The sequence below is a fragment of the Bombus flavifrons genome, chromosome 1, assembly GCF_040668555.2.
Source record: "Bombus flavifrons isolate JBK064 chromosome 1, iyBomFlav1_principal, whole genome shotgun sequence".
NCBI classification, from domain to species: domain Eukaryota; kingdom Metazoa; phylum Arthropoda; class Insecta; order Hymenoptera; family Apidae; genus Bombus; species Bombus flavifrons.
Window position 1 is genome coordinate 12,504,227 of NC_138442.1, and position 25,500 is coordinate 12,529,726.

At 37.4% G+C, this 25,500-nt stretch overlaps 1 protein-coding gene across 6 annotated transcripts in view; it reads right to left on the minus strand.

Annotated features, from left to right (window-relative positions):
• Nucleotides 1-25,500, minus strand: part of LOC138182437 (circadian locomoter output cycles protein kaput) — a 94,713-nt gene that overhangs the window by 47,869 nt on the left and 21,344 nt on the right. For 3 of the 6 annotated variants that reach the window (XR_011173800.1, XM_069118288.1, XM_069118279.1), the window contains exon 1: nt 22,506-24,465. Coding sequence is in view for 3 of the 6 variants with exons in the window: in XM_069118288.1 (XP_068974389.1) it covers nt 22,506-22,663 (158 nt within the window). In the remaining 3 variants the exon portion in view is untranslated. Of the gene's footprint in view, nt 1-22,505; nt 24,466-25,129; nt 25,222-25,500 lie in introns of those variants that run through there. The other 3 variants (XM_069118299.1, XM_069118307.1, XM_069118316.1) reach the window with 2 other exon arrangements.

Below are 25,500 nucleotides of genomic sequence, written 5' to 3' on the forward strand. Positions count from 1 at the left end.
ATTATCACACCACCGATCGAGATTCTATTCCGCTTCTGCGAAAACAGATTAAGAACCGAACGTGTGGTTGTTCGTGCAATCGAACAAAACTGCATATTACTTCTTACACTTCGAGCAACACCTTCGATTTATCAAAGTCAGGTTATGCCTGGTCAATAATACGTATTTCTTGAAAATTCTCTTATCGCGTCTATCAATATTCATTACTCACAGATAACGGACTAATGACGATAAAAAAGAAACAATGTTTTACCGAAAAAACGATAGGTTCGTATCAGAGAATTTTGTTTTTTACTAACTATGTACAGTGAATCATAGAAATATTTGAACACTTGTTATACAAACATTTTCTACGTGTATAATATGTGTAATAAAAAAAAATTGTTTGAAGTTTGATATATACCGTAGCGAGACACGAGTACATATACAAGTAAAATTTGAAACAGGTCTTGAAAATGTATATGGAAGTTACGAAATATATTTGTAACAAATATACGCTTCACAGAAGTCGGAAATTATTTATTGTACCGATAAGCTTCGATATTTAGTCAGATCACTTTTAGCGTTAATTATACGTTCGGGATGATTATATCTGTCGTATCAAATATTTTTGTGACTTTTAGGAAATATGTCTGAAGTAAATACCGCTTGTAATTTTTGCATAACATTTCGAAATTGTGTAAAACTTTGGCAAGATAATCACGATAATCATATCTCATTATAGTGCTAACAAAATTTAAGGAAGTGTTATATACGATATACGTAATTAGAAGATATCTAAATGCGAGCTCTAACTTTTATGGACACAAGTAAATATACGAAACCAAAGCAGAAGCGCGTTCCACTTATTAAATATCACAATGTGTGAATATAATTTATATAATTATTCTACAAATATAATTATTGTACATTTTCTTTGCATTTTTTGCATCCCTGAATTTCCCGTAAATCTATAGTCATCAACAGTATGTACACGATATATCCATAAAAATTGTCTACGGTAAGTGTCAAAGTATTTTCGTGAGTCGGTGTATTTCGAGGACAGGTTTCCTAACTTCCACTCTCTCCCTAACTGTCTAGACGTTTTTTTAAAAGCTTTTCCAACCGACCGTTCACGACTAGGGCTTGTCCATGTAATTTCGCCATTCTTTCCTTTCGCCAACAACCATTCAATCTAGCGCGTCTAATGCGACGCGTAGTCACGCGTGCATTCATTTTTCAGGGCTGTTGCCCTTGCTAAAAAAAAAAAAAAAAAGAAAAAAGAAAAAAGAAAAAATATCAGTGTGCGTATTTTGGTGCTTCCTATTCTCTGCTCGTAATCAATGCGCGCGATTATCTGTCCAAAGTACGGCTGGACTATGTAAATTATTCCGTGACTTGACTGAGGTGTTTCACGATATTTTGCGGATATTTACAAGGTTCTTTTGCAGGCCGTGTGGTAGATAAAATAATAATAAACACGTTTGGTGCCGATAAAAGAAAGGCGATAGTTCATAAAAGCAAAAAATTCCACTGGCTAAACCAAGACATTCTGTGCTACATTATTCAAGTAAGATAGGAACAAAAAGAAGAATACATGTATATATTCATATTTTTACGTCGTAACGTTATCTAAATTCACTATTTGCACATTTTTATGTGAAAAGTTTAGAATTTCTAAATCTTCGGACATTCTGAAAATGTAACTTTAATTACTTTGCAATTGTATAAACGGTATAAACATTATAAACGATTTTGATCTCAAGCAGTACACACGTACTGCCTCGGTAATTTTCAATTTAGATTGCCTCACTTCTTATTTTTATTATTTTTATTATTTATTGATATAACCATTTTCGAATTCTACAAGTTCCATATAGACGTCATAGACTCTCGTTTCTTCACGTGTCGATGATTCTCATATGCTATGGAGATTAGAATTTCTCTCTATCTTCCTATAAATTCTTCTACGTTTATAATACGATCACTCACGTTTCTTAACTGTATACTATGTATAAATTTCTTTCTATCTTTCTATCAGCTCTTTTAGGCTTATGATAGGATCACTTATGTTTATAAATTGTATCTAATGTCGAGGTCCGATGATGAATGAACTGCGACGAATCTCATATATGAAGATTAGTATCAGCAGCAAGATGAATCGCGCACTAGCTTTGTCATTCGATAGATCACGACGTATTCGTACATTTTTAGTCGTCTTCAGGACGTCTATCGTTGATAATCGTTCAGACATCTTAATTCTATCTCGTCGTTACATTTTTCTTAACGCTCTCGCGTTGCTAGTTTATTAAAGAAATTCTTTGTTCGCTGTATTTGAGTTATTTCTTCATCGATAGAATGTCTGATCGCTTAAAGGGAAGAGTCATCTCGTTTATAGAATGATCGCTAGCTTCTCATCGTGGCAGAATTGCTTCCCAAACGCGGCAATTTGTCATCGAGGCAGAACGTATCTCACAAAGGTATCATCGAGAAAGAAAATTCATGGTATAGTAGATCGTTCCTCGTTATCGATACCAAATGAATTATTGCTCACGGACATCATGTACAATGATCGCAATCATAATCTACGTAATTGCAGATATCGTAAACGATACATGTTAGGTCGTCCGAAAAGTTTCTTTCGTATTATAAGGAAATAATGGATGCATAATATTTTCCGTTTTATATTATTTTGTCGAATTACGTATGATCCATTCTGTTCTATCAAAATAAAGATCACAACGTTCGACAGATTAGGTTTCGACATAAAATACGTGCCTGTAAAAGAAAGACACTTTTCGGACAACCTAATAGATAGAGAAAGTGGCAGATTAGTGTCATTGTTAATAATGCAAAATAGCTTAAGAGCCGTGACTCAGGGGAATTAAGCAGACTGGAATTAATTAAAAGCGCGAGTAGAATCCGCGGTGCTTCCACGAACCTTCATCATCGATGCTTTACTTGGAAAAATATCTGATTAGCGCGAACGCATAGCAATATCTTTAACAATCATTTTCGAAACACGAAAAATATAGTCGATGACATTTTCCAACTTCTTCTCTTTTCTTTGTTTTTTTTTTTTTTTTTTATTTTCCAACGGAAAATTATTGACTGAATTTTAAAGATAAATGTTAAAGTATCGTAACATTTACAAAATCTCAAACATGCGAATCTCCTCTTTGACGCTTTTACATTTATCATACTTTGCCATGTTAGTACTTATGAAAATGTTATGTAAATGTATAAATGTTATGTAAATGTATAACGCTTTTCAATGTTCAAAATACCTGTGTCATAGCAAACTTCTTTAATGTGTTCATGCATGAAATAATAAAATTGTTCGAATATTCAAACGATCCATTTTATACGTACACGCTTATGAATCTCTGATATGTAGCATTTTTGTGCATATCCACATTCGTTTGTGGGAAAAATTGAAGAAGTCACGCCGAAACAGAGATTCATTTCACCTACCACACACTCGTATTGTAACAGGTATGTGTGCGCATTCCAATTTACATATTTTATAAATTTGTACACATTATATACATTTTTGCACTTTCAGATATGTAAAAACCCACGATCTAGCGATGTCTTCCAATATCCTAACATTCGACAATCCAAATAAATGTAGAAAAAAAAAAACTGAAACACCCTCTACAATAATATGTATTCAAAATTCAAATATCATAAAAATCTATTTTATCTTCATACCTCTTGTTCTCTAAGGACAACTTACGACCGAACCTTACTTACTTACGTCATTTTTATTTCAAAAGTGACGTAAGTTGATTTTTTCGATAAAATCGAAAAAATTAGAAATTTACATACATTTTCGTGTGAACCTCTTACTTATAAAGAATTTACAATTTAAATATTAAGACGTTCGTTCGTATCGATCAAACGAAACAAATGGAATTGCATAATCATCGATGTATTTTGAAAATGTTGTAAATCCATTTCCTGTAACTCGTATAGCCTGTCCAAACAATCGAGGCACCGATAATTAAAAAAACAAATGATACAGAAATTAAACGACGTTACGTTTCATTTTCCCCCTCTTATTTATAGACAAAAATGGATGACAGCATGAGACGTAGATTTTAAATAATTAAAATTCACCGGACCGTGCAACTCGTTAATTTCGAAAGCAGTGTGCAAGAGCATTCATGATCGTGAAAAAGACATATTTCGTCTGGTTGATTCTGAAAACAACTATTTGTATAACGAATTCACATCTACCTCCTATACAAACCAAGTCGTGGAAAAATGAAGTAAACCTTATCAGGATTACTCGATCGATGGATACGCAAACACTTTGACATCTCGAAACAAAAAGAAAATGTTCCTACGAAACAGTTTCGAAACGAACGATCCACACAATTCACTAATTTTCCGTATATTCTTAGCCGTTAAAAAAATATTGATCTAGTTAATTGTCAAAAAAAAAGTAAAGAATTATTTGTACAATGAATTTACATCTTACACTTGTACACATAGAGTCGTATACAAACTAAACGGGCCTGTTATCAAGATTATTGAACCGATAGAAACGCGAATACTTCGATAACTCGAAGCAAAAGGAGAATGGACCTACGTCGCTTCGAAAACGAACGATCCAATTGATAATAAATGCGAGTTATTAATTTTTGTACAGCAGAATAACACAGACGTGCAACGTAACAGAGTTTGATGCTATGTTATTATCGTCGGGAAACTCTGGTCGACGTTTCTCCTCGAACGACACGAAATCGATCAGTGTCGAAGGGGAAAGAACGGTGCGATGTTATGCCTTCGTAACTCTAGAGAAAAACGTCACAGCCTTTTATCCTTCCTCTGGTATCCTTTCCTGCCAGGCATCCTGGACGGACGAGAGAAGAGAAAAATATGGAAAAACTCGGAGACGCGAACCGATCGATCGAACGACGCTCGACACGTTTGTTCTCGCGTACAATGAGCGTCTCTCCTATGGCGATTACACGTCCCGAGCAAAAATTCTTTGCGTCGCAACGAGAGAAATAAGTCAAGGCTGTTATATCGTGGCTCTACGGGCGTTATCAACCGATGCACGAAACCGGGGGAACTTCCCGCGGCCGCAACTCTCTGGCCAGGCGTCGCTTCGGAACGCGTCTATTCTGCAACTTTCCAGACGATGCAATCGTGTCCTGACACCAAAAACGCTCGGAAAAATCTACACGTTGCGGAGCTTCGCTCGGTGTTCTTTACTTTTGCCAGGGCAGTTACTGTTATCGCGAAGCGGGAATTTTTATGCGCTTGCGAGAAATTTGAAAATGTAGAAATACGCAAAGTACAAATAATTCAGAAAAGTGTATAGAATATCTAGGGTATAGTAGTCTCTTACAACGTTTAACAGGTGGAACACTTTTCTATTTAGGTTTCGTTTCTTTTTGCTTATATTTGTAGAAATGTAAATTTCCGTGAAGATCCGCAGTCCATCACTTTGCGTGGGAAAAGTCTTTTAAATGTGCGTTAGCAGACTGTGGACGTTTGAGTAAATTGATATTATCATAAACGTGAGATTAAATAAATGGAAATTGAACGAATGCTTGTTCTAGTTATTGGATATAGTGAGTTATCTAAGCTATTTACTACTATTTGCTTCGAATTAATTATACAGCTATAACATCTTCAGCTGAGTATTAGACGTTACATATTCAATTAATAAATGATAGATAGAAAATATATAAATTGATAAATCTTTTGAACCCTCCTGGTACACATGTGTACCAACTGTACGTATCAACTAACTATATTGGAATTTCCTCTTCAAACGGTTAAGAACCGTAAGAATCACTCCAGAATTAGTCACGAATATCTTTTTAAAAAACCAGGTTCTTTTTAATGGAACTTCTGTTACGATCGTGCAACAATCCATCGTTCTATTTGAACAGAGAAATTTCGATTCAAGGAGCAAACGTAACGTCAACCCAGATATTGTACCTAATTCATAGGACCATTTAAAGGATATCGTTAAATTCCTAATCCATTCGAAACTTTACCGTAAAAATGGAATTCCACTAGCCAATAGCTCAGAAATCAATTCGACGATTCAAGGGACGTTAAATTCCTATCATATTAAAAAAGAAGCAAAAACAAAAGGAAAGATCACGAGGCAATAATCTGGATAACGTTTAATGCTAAATAGTACCTGTCCAGATAAAGAAAAGCAAACAAAGGGAAAACATATGCTGCAATAATGTCGATAATGCTCAATACCAAATCGTATCTATCTATAGAAAACAATAAACGAGAGGAAAAGGTATAACGCAATAGTCCAATAATTTAGATAAACTATATATGTGTGTATACATATACATATAGTTTATCTAAATTATTGAAATATTGCGTTATATATATATAACAAAAGAAAATGTCAGAAACCAACAATTATTTCATAAAGTGTTTGCACTTTTACTGCAAAATTAATTACTCATTTTATATCTTGCCCTACCGCTCTATGTTTATATATGTAAATTATACCGAAACGCGAAATTACAAATACGTGTAGTACAACGTACAATTATACAAACTATAATTAGTTTCAAAACTTTTAACGCTACGCTTGGACATTGATTATATTATAAATTTACATAGTTGAACAGTATTGAGTCAGTACTTCGTTAACAACGTAACCAAAGTAATCCCATATTGTAACGAGTCGCCGGGTTAAATCGACTTTGGAAAGGCCGAAAAACAAAGGGGGAACTGGGAACCCGGGGCAAGAGAGAGCGCAAGTCCACGTCAGGTGTTTCGGACAGGAACCGGACGAGGTTGTAGAAAGAGAGGGACCGTCGAATACGGAAACACTGGCGCGAATAAACGTTGCGGTAGGACGAGAGAGGTTGCGGTAGGACCTTGAACCTGTTGCGCAAGGAGAAGTGGCCTCAGGTTAGTTCAGGAAAGCCTCGTCTTCGCAGAAAGCCGTTTAGTCGATAAAGGAATTATAACGAGGTCATGAAATTGCTCGAACATCATCATAGAGTTAATAAATTACGATGATGCTACCCAGTGTGGCCAAAATAATCGATTTGTAATTCTTTCGTGGAAATATGATAAATTTAGCTGTAAATGGCGCGTTTCTAGAGTTTGGATGATTCTTGATAAAATACATGAATGAAAATTTGTTTATTATATATATATATGTCGGGTTAATCGGGTTTGTTGAGTTGGTGCTGGTTCTTGGGGCGCCTTGTGTTTCTTCATTAGGGCTAGCCATTATAGTTGTTCAAAGGTTTATATTTACAGTAATATGTACAGGAGTTGATTAAACAAGGTTTAACTGTATAACGTAAAGTCACTCTTAAATAAACAATGTTCTCGGGTTTAACGAATCCACGGTCAACGGGACAACTTTTTGAACATTTAGTTATAAGCTATTCTTGAAATGACGTTTGCTATGACGTTCGGTATCTTTTAGACTAATCGTTTGACGTTGTGTATCAACTCTCCAAGGTGATCATACAAATAAAAGACTGACACGATCACACTTGTCAATTGCATATTGATCAGGGTTATCAACAAAATTCCAGGCACCGTTACTAGGCTCGCGTAGAGCCGTTATTGCTCCCGCCTCGGGACTTGTTTGTTAATACAACGTGTGTCCCTCAACATTAGTACTTCTACGTTCATCCCGAGACCGTGGCTACGTTCGGTGACCGGCAGTGTCACCTCAACCTCAAGTCCACTGTTATAATACTATATTGAACAGGTTAAACAAACAGTTTAACCGAAAGTATTGGGAATCTTCCCAAAATTCCAAAGAAAGGCCCGCTATCCCTACATCTCCGACATATATATATATATATGAAATTTTTGTATTAATGATATAGTACGCGCCATGTAACTAGGCTGAAACTGATAGAAATTATAGATTGAAGTAAACAGATATTCTGTAAAGCGATATTAATACTTGATATCGCATAATATGCATTGATTACAATAAATATTAGTACACCATTGTATTTATTGTAGCAATTATATACTAATTAAGCAGGTATGTCAAACGTTTCATTTTGTAGAACCTTCGTACGATTACAAAAAACTTTGATACCACTATGAAAATGGAATGTAAAACTCAAGGATAGATGTTTGATAAAAATAAGAGTTTGTGCCAATGCTTATTGCAGTCACTACGGTGTATTAAGAAATTTTAAGACATATAAGAGTTTCTACAACACGTGGTTCTATATTTTCCTTCTCGTTACCTCACGCTTGCTAACTTTATGTACGTTTATTATAAACTAGGTTTTTACGATAATGATGTTAGCAGCTAAATAGATTAATGTCTTTTACGGTACATTTCCCAGAGAAAAATGTTTCTATTTATCAAGAACTGCTCCCGGCGATTAGTATAATAGTAGCTCATTTGCGTAATAATTTACTTGGCAATTTTCTAAAATTAACAAAAAAAGACATTATAACATAATTACATTTGCAAGAATTTGCTTGCGTTAACCTGTTAATCTGTTGATTTCCCACATCTTTAACTATCAAAATCGTATCATTTCTATTTAAAAAATAAATATATCATCTATCCTCTCGTATTCACATGGAATAAAATTACCTCGAACGGAACTGGTTCTGTCTCTATTAATTTTTAATTCCGCGGCTGAATAAATTACTATAGTCGATCCCCCTACTGAAAGGGTTAAACTTGCTTCAACATATTCGCTACATTCAAACGACTAGACAACAGCAGCTGTCGATATTTGTAATTAAACTGCTCGTAGTTATATAGCGCTCGACGCAAGCTTCGATAAATTGATATTTCCAAAAAAAAAAATGAACGTACAAATTGAAAAGGAAAATGGTTTTGCAAACGGTAAGAACGACACAACTAACGTGGAGGAATAAAACGGGGAATAAGAAAAAAACAGAATAAAAAGACGATTTACCGAAAACACTTCATCATCTGAATGTTTCTCAATGTTTTCCTTGAATGTCACGATAATTTTTCAAAGCAATGTGTCAGACGATAAATGTAAATTTTGCACGACGCAATTGTACGAAGATAATAGATACTTGATTATATTTAGTTCTTAATTGTCGGAGCAGGGACGATTTAAATTAGCGAGTGGCGAAGTTTAATTAAGACAGAAAGGAAGTGAATTTTTCCGCGGCAAAGGGTAACTTACGTATCGAAGGAAATGGACTTCGGGGAACGCATGTACACGCTACGTATCAAAGTGGACGATCGTCATAGCCATACGAAACGCGGGAACGAGTTACAGGATAAACTTAATTAAAAAGTGCAACGAGAAGGAAATGCCTCGCGTTGGATGCGTGTCTCGAAAGAAGAACCGAGCAATGGTATATACTTTAAATTATACATTAAATTCCAAACAAAATTATCATTCGTTTAACCGATATGAGCTCCTTATGTTACTGTGATAGGCTACGATATACAGGGTGGTTGGTAACTGGTGGTACAAACGGAAAGGGGGTGATTCTACGCGAAAGAAGAAGTCGAAAATAATAGAATAAAAAATAAAATAATAGAATAAATAATAAAATAATAGAATAAAAAAAATTTTTTTTTAATTTTTCCATCGAGACAACGATCTACAGTGAGATCCGTTATAACGAGACATGATAAAGTGCACGCGTACCGAGCGAAAATGCAAAGTCGATTTTCTCGAAAACAAAGCCTCAAACGAAAAATTTTTATTCTATATTTTCGATTTCTTTTTTCGCGTAGAATCACCCCCTTTCCGCTTGTACCACCAGTTACCAACCACCCTGTATATAAAAAAGCATCACGCTTTTACACATCGTTTTACACACTCCTTATACTGTTCGAATGTGTAGAAACTTTGTTTATGTATTTTTCATAGATAACAAATTCATCTTCTCGCTTTATCGATCTTTTCATTACTGTGTTTATGAATGTCAAGGAAGAAACGAGGCTAGGAAAACGAGGACCGACGAAAGATAAATGTACATGAAAAGAAGATACGTATACTGATAATTTCACAACGACATTTACGCATTATTAATGGGCTATTTCATGTAATAGAACGTACCACTAACTTTGTTTATAACGTGTCTTTGTAATATGCTTCATAACGAAAAGAAAAATAGAATAAACCTAAATATATTTATTCGCGTATAATCTAGAAGAGAAACAATATTCGACGTTATCTAATACAAGCATCGATATGTTAGAATAGCTGGAATAGTTAGAATAAACGACGTGTTACAGAAAGTAGAAAGGAAAAAAGAAGAAAAAAATATGTAACAACTGAAACGAAGCTTCTTATTCCATATGTCCTTTGAAATTACAGATCAAAGGGACATAATATTATCGTTGGTTCCTGCATCTCATGCTAATATATAATATTGCGAACTAGAAATCTTCAAAGAGGTGCGAATACTTCGAGAAGAGTAGAGAAACGAAACTAAAAGAGAAAAAGAAAAGCGAGGAACGAAGATTGGAAAAAAGTAGACGCACAAAGAGAAGCTTTGGATATGCATGACAAGACGTCGCAGTACGACGTTTCATAAACGTGTATGAGAAGTACATCTTGAACAGTCAAGCATCGACAAATTGGTAGATATATCATTTCGTATCTTACGCCAGCACGCAAATCTATTTTCTTAGCTTTGTTTACGAAGTTCGTTACGCGATAGAGAATGACGTAACCAAAATCGAGGCAACGTAGATTGCCATGTCCTAGGTAGAGGACAACGAGATCGTAGATGCGGCTGCGTCATCGTTGTTTCTTTCAGAAGACGCGCAGTTCTCTGCCAATTTAGAAACCTTCTACTCCCACCTTGACAAACCTGAAATTAACCAATTAAGAACGAAGCAGAGGAATAATACGTAACAGCTGCAAAATAAGAAGTAAACGCGATATATTAAGAAATTCAAATAGAATGAGCGTTATATAGATTGTTTCTTCAAGCCAGGACGTGTTAATACGAGTAACGTACAGGCTGTTTCGTTCTTGTCCCGCCAAATGCTGCGTCAGCGTATTCTATGATTAAAAGTAAGAAAAACATGTGATATAAATACAGAATCGTGAGAATGCTTTGGCACAAAGTTGTAGCAAAGATAGCGAAATTTTAAATGACTGGCCCCTGTTGTCGTTCCAGCGTCCAACGAACGTTTTACTTGCGGGGAGCTTTAGAACGCGACTTATCTGGAAGAAATTAATTCGCGTCAGGAATTAATATCAACACGGTGGATTTATGTTTCATTTGGTAAAATGAAATAAAATCAAGATGAAATTCAGACGAATATCAACGATGTCAATTTTCCGTTTACAAAGGCGGACGATACTTTGAACAAGAACCAATCGATCGAACGAGAATCACCGGTCATTTTGTAACTCGAACGAAAACAACAAAATACATTATCCGCAATAAAATAATCTAGCGTGTTATTTTCCAGGTTGTTTTTTTTAAATTCTGAGAAAATTCTTAACTTTCTCGTACAAACAATAATACGACGATTAATCTATTCTCGGAGGATCGACAAAGAAGAGGCCGTATCGGCGTCTAGATTAAAAGCTGTCGATCGGATAATACGATAACGAGCATCACCAACAAAATGTTCGTGATTGTTGTAGCCGCGTGTGTTATCCTTCGAAATAGCACAGGTAGTTGGAAATATCGAGTCAGATGTATAATCGATAAGAAACGTCTCCTCGGACGTGTTACACCAGAGGACAAATCCGACGGCGTATTATTGTTATTGTCGATTCTTATCGAGACGATGTTTCACAAACATATTAAACCATAAACGGTGCTCTATCGTTCGAGATCGGTACAATTAACTTTGCTGGGAGAATTTGCGCGTTATCGGTGACCGTTGCGAGCTATGCACATACTGTACGCTCGACCTTCTTCAAACGACCTATTGGTAAATAACTTTTTGTTTTGTTCTTTTGCCGGCTGAACGCTATCAAGAGTCTTGAACGAAATTCAAGGTAACGAAACAATAAATACGCGAAGGAGAATCGTCTTATCGCAGGCAGCGAACGAAAGCTTCAATCGTAAACTGTTACGTAAGAAAATTAACGATCACAGTTCCTCGCCAAGAGCAGCAGGTCTCACTGAGACTGCATTCTCGTTCTCGGATTGGAAAATGTTGCAAGAGTAGCATCTTCTTTTGCCAACTTTTACTTACGCGCGATTATCGCTGGTTTATGGATCTGCACTTTTGCAAAATTTAAAATTCCAAAAATCTTAAAGAGATATTTCAAACAGAGCGTTTATCACGATATTTAATAGACGAAACAAATTTGTTTAGATCCCATTTATTTAATTAAGTCCGTAAAAATATAAAATCGTCAGACATATAGAATAGTATTTTCTCGTGGCGGACCTCGTTTTGCAGGAAATTCAGTTTGAAGATTCGAGATCTGTCTATCACCGTGATAGTGCCGTGGTATTAGTCGTCAAATCGAAGATATTCAAATGTTGCTCGAGCGGAAAGAACTCGTGTTTAGAGTACCTCGTTAAAATTTGCTTCGCCAATGGTTTTCTCGAACTAAAGATTATGTCACTCGTGAAGTTGTTCGACGGAAAAGCATGTAAAAGAGAATTGCAGCAATAAACAACTAGGTTCTGTCACTTTGTCGCCAACGTCATCGTACGATAGGTGAGTTCAAGTTCACGGGTAAATTTGGTTATTCTCGTGGTGATGGATCGAGCGTTACCACTTGCAACGATACGTACGATGCACCGTGACGTGGCTGACCTCCAACCATTTCTACTTTAAGAACAACGCTTGTCCGATTCTGTTCGTCTCTTCCACTAAACGCGTCGAACCGCGTAGAAATCCTGTCTCATCGAGTTTCTCATCGATCACGGTTCCTTCCTTTTCTCTCTGATTCTTCATTGCTTTCCATAGCTCCGATCGATCGGAGAACATTCATTTTTTCTTTTTTCCTGTTTCTTTTTCTTGTTTTTTTCCTCGCTATCTGCCTGTCCTCGACCGTGCAGGAATGCATATAGTAGCGATTCGCCACGACTAAAATAGTGTGGTGATGGCATCCGGTAAATGTTTAAAAAGGAGATTCAACGAAACTGGCAGCATTTTGAAAAATCTACGTATGTAGGAAACAATCGAGATGACCGTAAACAATCGACGACGTGGCAATAAAAAGTTGCGATCCATCGGCTCTACCGCAAAGTACGCCTTTATGAAATTCCATGTTCCTTCTTCTTCGTCTTATCTCGTTCCATCTGGCGAATGACGCTTTTCATTTATTTTATACGCCGGCAATTCATTTATGCAACAATGTTACCGCGCAATTACGCTAATTGCATCGTACGCACAACATCATCCTTTCAATTAAGTAATTTCCGCATCGAGAATGTTCCGATAAAAGAAGTAAGGTCGAAGATCGCGATAAACATCGCCGTGACAGCGAAATATTTTTCCGTTAATCTATCCGGCAATCAGCTGGATTTACAGCGGATCGTGACAGTATTTGAAAATTTTTATGCATTTCGAAATATCATTAGAATCGTAACGAGACGCAACTGTCGTCATTACACTGATAATGTTCGAAACCAATTTGAAAACGTATATACAAAAATTACAAGATATTTACAGTAAACATGTATAAGGTAAAAGATTAATGTTGACACGAGGCTTCTTAATACAACGAATAATTGACTATTTAAATAGTTTCATGACATCTGCGTGATATACAGATATCCTTGCATCAAATATTTTGTAGTTTCCATATGTAGTTTTCTTGATTCGTTTCGAACTTTACCAAGCTAATCAGGATAATCGTATCTCGTTATAACGCTAACAATATTTACACAAGTTTCGTATAATACGCATAAATAGATTGTTTATGCAAGTAAACACAAACTAGTTTTGCTTGAATCTTGTATCCTGTGGACACAACTAAAAATACGAAACCAACGTGGCGATATACTTTACTTGATTAAATATAATAATGTGCTAGTTTCGTGATTACGTGCGTTTAGTCCATTTTTTCCTCCTTTTCCTTTACACCTTTCATAATCTCTGCGAAATACACATATATTTTCCACTGTATATTTCATAGCCTCTACGTACATCTCGCAATTCGTCTAAAACTTCACCAACGTAATCACGATAACAGAGTCTCGTCACGATGTTAATGAAATTTCAAAATGTTTCGCATAACGCACACGATAAATATTTAGAAAAGATTTCCGCAAATGTGGAAATACTTTCACGAGCTACTGTACCTCGAACTTAACGAGATATACAGCTGCTGCACGTCCTCGTTGATGATCTCGTTTCGCCTTCCGTTAATTAAACCACATGTATATTAATATAATATCGAGAGCCGTTTCTTTTGTGATTTATTTGTTATTACAGAGAGAAACAACATCGGTTTCCAAATAACAACGTTGCACGTTAAAGCCGAGATACTCGTGTTTCCATAACTGTATCGCTTTTCGCGAACATAACATTTATCAGTTATTTCTACTCGTGTATTTTCAATAATATTTCGAACAGTATTCCAGGATGGTTTGTAGTTCGCTTCGAATACCAAGTGAACTTCTCCACGTGCAATATGTTACACGTGGCACAAGCGAGTTTAATTAAAACATAATCGAGCTAAAGGTGCATCTTCCCCTGCACCTTCCCATCTTCATATTCGCTCTTTTCCTGTAATAAAATTATCAAACAATGGATTCACGCGTTTATCTCCAAAGGAAAAATATGTCCGACGTTTCTCTACAGTGCAACTGTGTTTCCTCCAGGTATATCACTTTTAGCCGATCGATGACGAACTCAATCAACGAGTAAAATATAGCAAATCGGTTTGAATTTTTCAAGAAGAAACGAATCAATTCTTCGTGAAATAGAGACGGTACTTCACGGTGAAAGAAATCATGAAATTTTCGCTTTCTAATAGATTCTGTGATAGAAGCTGTAGACGTACAGGTATCGTATAGGAACGGAATCTCGAAGCTTCGTTTTCAATTAGTAATTTGTATAGAAAGTAGAACTTGACTTGGAAATTGTACGTTACGTACAAATCCCGTTGAATGTGGAAGAAATAATTCTCAGATGATAACGTACGATTTTTTGATTCTCGAAACGTGTAAACTCTGACACCCAACCTTACTTCGTGGCCTCGCTGTGAGCTTCTCAGAAGTCAAGCTCCAACCAACTGCGTTTTCTATTAATTTCCTAATTTCATTACGAACAAGTAAATGACTAACAATATCAAATTATCAAGAAACAAACGACTTACTTCCATAAGGTGATTCGTCGCAAGAAGATGGCACGAATAACAGGAAATTCTAAAATAAATTTAAAACGCCAGAGCGTTTGCAACATCGCCGCTTCTCTGTATTTTTCGACCTACGGAACCGATCGATATCGGTTTGTACATCTTCGAGACCTACGAACCCTTCTGTATCTCGAAACCAACTCGTGAAAATCGACTTGTTTGTTGAAACCGACCACGCTTTTCAAACGCGAAAACCGAAACAATCTTTCACGAATATATGAAAGCAATGAAATAGAGGCAAAGCGAAAAGCATTTTTATTAGAATCCGACTTAAATTCGCGAACGCAAATTGAAATTAATGCCATCCCTACTATATTATATCGCAGCGATTCGACGAATTTCTCCTTCCCTCTTTTATTTTCGCCTTTTATTTTCCATTCATTACGAAAACATTTATACGCCGGTTACATGTATTCTGAAACGAAGTGAATCGTCAGCGGCGACGGAATGAAACTCTAGACCTCGTTAAAAGACCATTCACGTTTGTTTTTCCACTTTGGCGAGAGCACGAAATGTCATACTGTGGAAACTCGTCGAAAACGACATCGATCCACCCACGAGCCTGTATTTTCACGTGTACCAACACATAGCTAGGTGGTATAGCAACAGGATTGATTCACGCTCCTTGATTCATTCAAGAGAGAAGCTGGTAAATTTGAGCCAGATCGCCTACTAGAAAACTGATAAGCGATCCATACTCGATCGAATAACGCAACGGTAGAATGTGCTCATGGCTCCTCGGAAACTCCCACGTTTCGCGTGCATAATACGAATAGAATTAAATACAAGCACGGGAACGTTTCTCTTTGACGATCCAGTTTATTCGGAATATCGATGCGATTTGTTTGGAAGCGTACGTGGGCGGATGTAAACTGTAAAATTACCGAGATAGAAAATTCATCCAAGTTGTATATATTCGGGAAAATTCGTTTCTTTAAAACGTAAACAACTGTTGCGTAGCTTCGTACAATGTCTGTAGTGTTGCAACGATTGCAACAATTTGAGAAACGTTTAAATAGTTATTTCGAAGGACACGTTGCAAGTCGTTTAAAAAGGTAGATAGTCTAGATAGGATACGTTGCAAGATATAGAGTATATTGTAGAACTTTAGGATTTTTTTGCGGGAAACCTGAGCAACTTTTCTATTCGATATTCTGCGGATATTTATTTATGTTCTAATACGTCAGAAATTTTTTTTTTTTTTTTTTTAGCGAAATAAGAAAAATCGATGGTACCGTAAAGCTTGAGATTTCGAGATAAAGAAAGAGAGAGAAAAAGGAAAAGATTCTTAATTAGGACGAATTTGGCTACAACAGAGGCAGCAGAGTAAGTGGATAGACAGTATTAGCTGAAAATGAAATTGGACTATACATCTTGTTATCTTTGCCGTATCTATTGTGGATTAAAAAAATAATAAACACTCGTCACGACACGTACATCGAAGGAGCATGCAAAATTCGGAGCCAATCGATCGAGTATGTTTTAAAATATCATAGTTTGGAAGAAACTGTGTTTAAACGCTATTCCGCTAAACTAAAACGCCCACGAACGTCTTCAAGACTGATTCTCACATCATTCCAACAGTTATAACTTCTTCGATTTTAAGGATCCGAAAGACACACGATGTTTTCCACGCGTATTCTTGAAACTATACTCTTCGACAAACTACGAAGACTCGATTTCTTCGAAAGTCTACGATAGTACCGTTCATGCAAAACGCTAGATAACCCAAAAAGATAAGATATAAAACTAAAACTATAGTACTTGGAATCGTGAGAACGATCGTCTAATTAGCAACAAACGAGTGCATCAACGCGTCATGTTATCTCGTTTGCAAGGAATAGGACGCGTCACATACGCGTTGCAGAAAATAGAAGAGCCGATCTGGTAACTAGCGGTAATTGCATAGAAAAACAGGTGCATGTTACGTTACATAAACGCAGGGACGCGATCGAAATTATTAAACATCGGAGAGAATACATTTGTTGGCAAACGTTGGGACGACCAATAGAGCGAAGTTTCGTCACGAGACAAGGTGGCGGATTGTGTCGCGTCCTGACGCTTCGAGTAAAGGAAGAGTTGCTCGCAAGGCCATAAAAATCATTCGTACGACACGTACGAGAGTTTCTCGATTCGATCCTTCCAAAAGGTTAAGCCCGTGAAAGAACAATTTAACCTTCACCTTCGCCGCAAACGTCTCTCTGCGACTACCGATCGTACAAACGGATTAGCGTGGCGTCCAGTTGCGCGTATGAATGAAGCATCAATAAGCGTAGATAGATGCCGATAGACACGCGGTTATCGCGACGTGAATTTTAAGTACCGACGCTAAGTACATTACTCTGACGTACAATGCCACTCATAAATATTCGAACACTTTCGTCGACGCGTAGCAACAATAAGCGAATTTTTGCTAAGTGTACATACAGATTAACTGAGCGATGGTATACTGACAGCCTTTCGTGAATAAGTTCGGTCATAAATATCCGCGCACTTTCGTCCATGTGTAAAATGAATTTCGTGAATTGTATAGAAGGTACAAATTGATCGTGGAACGGTAGATACACAGCGGGGAGTCTTTCGTGTCACCAGCAGGATTCTGATTTTAGTTACGCAATATAATTGCAAAGAGCAGGGTTATTTTCGATCGATTGAACTTTGTCAAACCGAAACCACATACTCGAGAACGTTTCTATGAATTCTAATACACTTTTTCGAATCTGAAAGTATTCGATAGCTCATTAAAAAAAGCAGCGTGTTTGGTAATGAATTAATACGAGACTTATTAGCTTTTTTGTGTAATCATCGAACTATAGATTAAACTTAGCTGCTAGAAAAAAATACCACGATCGCAGATAACTTGATAAATTACATTTTTCATCCGTTATAGAGATCTTATAGAACTATATTAACATTCTGAAAGTTGCCTACGTTTCTTATCAAAGTAAGCTAAGCTTCGCGTGAGAGAAAGGAATGGAAATTGATTATGAGAAAGGTTACAGTTGAAAACACAGGGAAAATTACATTTTCTATTATTTATAAAAGAAGGATATTAAAATTCGAAAAGTTTCTGGCGCTTACTTTCAAAGCAAGATAAATGCTTCATATTAAGCAAAAAAGCTACGAGTTGATTTCCATTCGGTCACAATAAATATCCCGGTGCTCTATAACCGAGGATATGAAAACCTATTCAAATATTTCCCTATCTCTCTCTCTCTCTTTCTTTCTCTGCTTATGTACAACAGTAAAAATCGAAATTATCTTCTACCTGTGAAAAATGTGATTCCAACTGCAGAATTGGATGTTGCGTAACGACATTGGCAAGGAGTCGACGATACCGTGTCTGTGTCAAAGCGACAAGGGAAAAGCAAGTCGCCAGAGACAGTGTAATATACGGATCGTAGATCAAAACTACGTTCTAAAATCACAAGAACGAGCGGACACGAGTTGTGCTTGTAAAAAAAAAAGTGAGCAAGGTCGACGAGTCGATCAAATCGTGATCGGATGTGTTTCGATTCGAAGTTGGATGGTGTTTGGATTAGTGGTAAATGGAAAAATTATCGAGGAATATTATATATCAGTGAAAAGAGGAAGACGGACGAACTATGATTAACTCGCGAATACACCGTTTGAACATTGAACAAAAAAACAAACGATCAGTAAACGCGTTAGTATCTTGGCTAGCGCATGCAACCTTCGAAATTTGCATATTTATAGAATGAGTCTTTTCGATAACAAAAGCGTAGACACAACAGACTCTTGTTTATTTGCTAATTATAATAGTCCTTGGCTAATTTTAAAAAATTAATCGGTGGCGTTCGTCGCCCTTGCAAAAGAAAACCTTGAATATTCCTATGAATCCTAATGAAAATAACACGAATACAGATAATACACATAATACATTATAATACATTATTTTCATTGCATAGAAGAGTGCAAAATTCCTGATCTATATTCTCTCTGTTATTTCATGTTTTTCTTTTTTTTTTTTTTTTTTTTTTAATTTAGCTATCGTTCAAGTGTATCGTTCATCCCCTCGATCCTCGTTCATCCTACGCTTTCTTTACTTAATTTTTTCTCTGATATCAAATTGACACGATGATGAAAAATGACTGGAATATTTATAACAAATATATATTAATATTATTAATAATATTGATAAAAATATTTGGAAATTTCTTCGTCGAACATAAAAAGCTGTAAGTAGAGTAAAACTTTGATAGAACATTTGATAGAGTATTTGTATGCTTGCAAAAACTAAAAGATTTTGCTATATGTACTCGTAAAAGCTCGCGTGAAAATTTATAATAAAGTTGCCTATCGTTTCCTGTGTTTTTTGCCGATCTCCTCAAACGATACAGCGGAAATTACTACCTTTTTAGAATTTATTGCACCATGTAAAATTGACACAAAGGGTAGACGAGGGTTACTCGTGATACATAATCGTTCGATAAAAACGTAGTACGTATTTTCTTCGCAGAATTTTATGTTCTACCTGGACTCGTTCGACGGGTCCATTTTACGAAAAACGTAAAAACCACGCGCGGCTCTACCCTTTGCTCTTTCCATTCAATCTGCCGAAAACGTCTTGAGAAGTATGCACACAAAATCCTCGGCTATAGATACAAAGACGTCGTTAACACCACCGGCGGATCCTTATAAAAGTCGTCGCAGTAAATTAATTTGTCACGCAAATTACGTAGCGGATTTTCCACGAATCACGTGATAAACAAAATTGCACGTGCGTCTTAAGCGCAGAGGAAACCGTAACGATCCATTGAATATAATCAATGCACGAAAAATACGAGAAGAATACAGCTCGACGCGTCGTTTGTTGCGTTCATCTTTCTTCTATCGTCTTCGATCGAGTTTAGCGTGGCAGGTTGTAACGTGAATGTTGTCAACTTTGGACAATTTGGACGCAGTTTTCGTATCTTTTGATCTTTAAACTTGACAGACTCGCCGGTCGGCAATTTTCGTGAAATTTTAAAACGAAAACACTGCATCGCTGTGAACCAGATCTAAAATTCATGTAGAAACGAAAGCATTCACGATACGTTTAATAAAAGCTACCATGTAACTTTTCATGTGCGTTACAAGGTGCGATATCGGAACTGAAAGCTATACACAGTACCGTAAATAGTTGTCATCATTAACAGAGAGATCTACGATAAATACTAATGTTCCAGGTCGGGATTGCAAGCTGCGTCCTTGTGTAAAACGTTTCCAATGTTTCACCAGCGATGCAACTGGCATCACCAGGTATCCGAGAAAACGTACTTTCCGTTATCTACTTCGCATTACTGTAACGTAAGCAACGCGTTAAAAGTATTTTCCATTGGCTAGCGATTTATAGCCAACATTAATATTCAAAGTTCGAGTCGTTGTACATATATCGTAAAAACTTCTTACAACTGTATAATGTATTCAAGATAGACAGAAATGTTCTTTTTCTGTTTTTTACGTAATTTCCTGTGTATAACTTGCAATGCTAAATGAAATGCTGGAATAACAACATTGTACGCTCTTCCAGTAGACTTCGATTTTTGCAGAATCACGTGTAACGTTCACGTGTCCACTGACATTAAATACGCCAGTCAACGTTTATGATAATCGCTGGCTGCAACGATAATCGAGTGTTCGCAATGATTTGTAAAAAAGAAACAATTTGTAAAAAAGCATACGGGTCATAAGTTGCGAACGAGAAGAGATTTGCAGATACTCTGCATCAAACTGTCGCCATGTTTTTTCATTCAACGTTCGATGACAGAACATTCCTTAGCTAATTCCTAATTCGATTATCGAGACGAGACGCGGATGGGGAAAACGAAGCTTCCGTGACCGTCTGTCAGCAAATTTAAAACGTAATAAAGAACATTTATAGCCGCCACGTGTTCCGAGCTTGCATTCTCGAGAATGCGTCAATCGAAGCTTGTTTGATAATGTTTCAACGATGATCGCCGGTTTTTAAATTATAATGCCGTAGTTTTAAATGTAAACAAGGGGTCGCGTGTGTGATACAGAACAGGAATAGAAAACATAAATAGCAGTTAATTATTAATTTAAGAAATGGAGAATTTCAAAGAAAAGGAATGAAACATTCTGCCATTTCGAACGTTGAACGATTCAGAATATCGAGAATTGGAGAATTCGAAATCTTCGATACGAAAGAGTTTAGAACTTTGCAACTTTGAGGATTTTTTGAATTTGCAATTTTATCCAAATTATTAATAAAGAGTAAGAACTATTCTAAAAGTATAACGCCCATAACTTGAGAAAATCTTAATATAGAAACTTTTTGTTAACACTTTTCTTTAATATAACGCTGATATCGTCTCGATTTATTTTTAATGGACCACCCAGTACAGATTCAATCCATTAAAGCCGATTGTCAGAGGACTGATAATACACGTTGATAATAAACATAATGTCAACTGCTATCTATGCTCGGTGTAGAATATAGATTGCAAGGTTGAAGCAATATGTACGCGACCTCTGCAATCTCTGCGCGCTCCTACCTACATATGTAACTTACACCGTTCTCTCTCGCATTAATTTTCAAACTGACCGTGTCGACTAGAACGCGATATCAAAGGAAACGAAAATGGAAGAGAAAGAATTTTCATTACTCGAATTTTGTCGATCGTTCGCGGCGGATATCGGGATAGACAAGCGATCGAGCTCCACGAACCGGTTACTTTTTAATCCTGGCGATTAGTTAAAACAAAAATTCATTCGAACGAATCGCTCGCAAAAACGATCTGTCTCGTGCTACTGTTTAACAGATCTACAAGAGCAGAATTATAGGTATCGATGTTTGTTTGTAACGCGACAAATAATGTCGATCGCAGTGAGAAAAGTTCCGATTCAGGGCTCACGTTATCCACGCGCACCAAGAATTTTCGAACGCGATGGAAAAAAGCATGGAATTTCTAATCTATCAAGATGATTCTTATTCGTTCAATAGCAATTTAAATTTTCCTATTTAAATATCGAATGATCGAGCAATCTAATATTCATATGCAATAGAGTTGCGTAGTAAATGTAAATTCCAGCTTGATTTTTTCATTACGGTCAAATAGGCCGGCATCAGCCGATTACGTAACAAAAATATTTCACCCTAGCCGGGCAACAGGGTTACCCACAAAACGATTAACGCTGAACCTTTAACATTACACGGAATTACACGCATATCCGTTCACCTTGACGCATCCTCCGACATTATGTCGTTAATAGAACAACGAGTCTGACCTTGGAACTGGCAGATCCATGGTGGTGATGTTGGTGATAGCGGTGGATCGATGATGGTGATGGTGCGTTTGCTCGGTCATGATCCCCGGATGTAACGTTTGATGTTGCTGGGGGTGCAGGTACACTTGTTCCTGTTGCTCTCTCCACAATGTTGCCATCTTTTCCAAACGAGTTTAGTTTACCGTGTCCAACGAATTTTCTCTTAATGATTCGCCTCAACCATGTGCAAACCGGTTCGCATGGCCGCGCGAATGTCGAAATTTTCTTGTACCGTCGAAACAGAACCTCGAATTCGATAGATCGTCATCTTTGCTTCTCATATCGTAACGTTCGCATGAATGTCAATCGTCCAAGTCTGATAAAAATTCGACCGTGTCTGATATCTCGCGTAACGTTTCACTGGATAAACGGTATACTTTGTATGGTCGATTGTGCGCCCTTCGACCGCGATAGTCGACACTTGGAACGGGATACGTTCGATTCAGAAGACAACGAAACCACTCGAGATACTGGACTCGTCTTCGGCGTCACTCGCCATATTGGAGAACACGCGAACAGCGACGTTCGACGTTACGGCGGCGATGTTTGGCGTTATCGCGCGACAATCGCGTCTTCGCTGCTTGTTTGTTGCGCGAATTAAAATTAGCCAGGTCGCCGGTTAATCTTGCTTGCGCGATCGCGCTTGTTTCTTCGCGTACAGATAAAGAAACCTCTCTATCTGCGTCCAACAGCGAACAAACACTCGGCGAGATCGAAGCTTCGTTGACGATGCTTCGAACGCGCGCGTAAAAAGAAAAAACGAAGAAAGAAGGACAAGGAGAATAGAAAGAAAAAAAAAGAGACCGATTATTTTATCAAATAGCACGTACGCCTTCCTAGTAGCGTTCGTTTCGTGTCCCGCCAAATTCTACGTCAGTTTATCGCTTCGTGCGCGAGCCTGTAGTCCAATGGAAGCTCGCATCGATGGAAAAAAACTGTAGAAACACGGTGACCTTCGTAGACGCTCGATAGATCACACGAGAATTACATTCGAAGCTATTTATTATTATTATTAATATTATTATTATTGTTGTTATTACGTATTAGCTTCGAGTCGTCACGACTTATTTGATCGTGGTAACGTTCTTCTCCTAAAATCGTGCGATCTTGACAACACTCTCTACGTTAGATCGACAACTTTGGAAAACACTGATCCTCGTACGGTGAAACGTCACGTATCGACGAGCGTCTAGAAGCGTTTACAGACTGCTGTTACTGCTTACGGACGTCTGACATGCACGCGAATTCTTGATCGGATTCTCTTGACCTTGACACCGTGTTCTAGATCCAGGCGCAGCAGGAAATCCGTACACGAAGACACAGACGGATCGCGAGGGGGCATCGATCGACGAGCCGAGCTGTTACCATCGGATCCAAACGCGTTTCAGATGCATAAACGATAGCCTTTACTTCCCGCTCAGGCGTTCCGTTACATCGTGTGAAACGTGATAAAGACCCAAGGCACAACGTAAGTTCGAAGAATTTCCGGCCTTGACACACTGTCCCAAATGTCTCTTAGAACGGAGAAAATGTTTTCTTATTTCGTCGATTATGCGTTCCGTAGATAGAGCCAAAGGAATATCTGCTACATTCCGTTTCGGCTAATGTCACTTCGATCGGTACACGCACGAAACCCGTATGGTTATAGACGTTGATTTCGAACTGCGGTTCCCAACTACGCTGTCTATCGATATACGCGACACACTGCGATTAAATTTTTCGCGTGAAATACAATGCCACGGCACGGTTCACGATTCGCCCGACGATAACGTCTTCGAATGCACGGATACGTACGAAACGCGTGTCAAACTGTCAATGCGGTACTTGCGCGTACGCTTGAACGAATGTACAAAGAAGAATAGTCATTTGCCAAAAACAGGCTAACGAACATCAAGACGCAACACGTACGCTAGTCTGATGCGAACTGCCGGTGGAGCGCTACCCCCACTCTGCCTAACAATCAGCGTTTCCCCTCCCATGCGGACGACCAATCGTCGTTCCCCTCGTCTTCTTCCAATGCTACCTACCCGCGCTCGGACCGCGCAGCATGATAACAACACATTTTTAGGCGGTTCCCTTGTGTAAGGCTGCTTCTACTCGCTCCGATAAGAAACAAATTCTCGTACGTGTGCTCTTACTGAATTTAGGCGCGAGATTTCGAGCACAGTCGATCGATGACCGAACGCTACGTCGTATACTGCCTGTTTATCGGTAGCGCGAATTATTCGCGCAGGATAAGGAACTGGACACGTGGTGCGTGATCGAAATGCATATCGACGAATTATACGCGCGTACGTACAGTCAGAATTCTATCGCTTGTTTAAAATTATTCTGGCATCAATTTAAATTACAGGCTATTCGTTGCTTGTGAAATTAACAAACGTCGATACGTCATCATTTTCAGTCTTATATCTCGCATTCGTATATCTCTCGATACGATGCATCTCGATATTACTGAAAATTACCTGATGTATCTTTCGTCGAATAATTTCTAAGAAATAAATATACGATGAAGGTAACGCGTTTGTTAATTCCAACCTCTTCCACCTTGAACACGATTCGGAGTAGAAAAACTGGACTCTTACCCGTACGAGATTGTCGTTTCCGGCACAGAAGTGGAAGACAACGCGCCAGCATCATCCTCGTCCACGTCATCCTTCATTTTTTTAATTATTTCCTGCAATGTAATAAAACAGATGATATTTACGTTTATTGTTATCGCGTTGTCGAAACCTATCTTCTTTGAAAGTTCTTTTTTTTAGCGAATTACGACAACTCGCTGTCCCGTTCGAATATTGTTCTTTAAAAAGCTCGAGATAGCTTTGATCGGATACGTCCTTTAGTTATCACGATGCATTTCGCGTATCATTTCGAATCAATGGAATAAACCAAAGTGTTTCCTTTGTGATTTTAACAAAGAATCAAATAAATCAAAATGTTTTTTCCTCGTTCTATA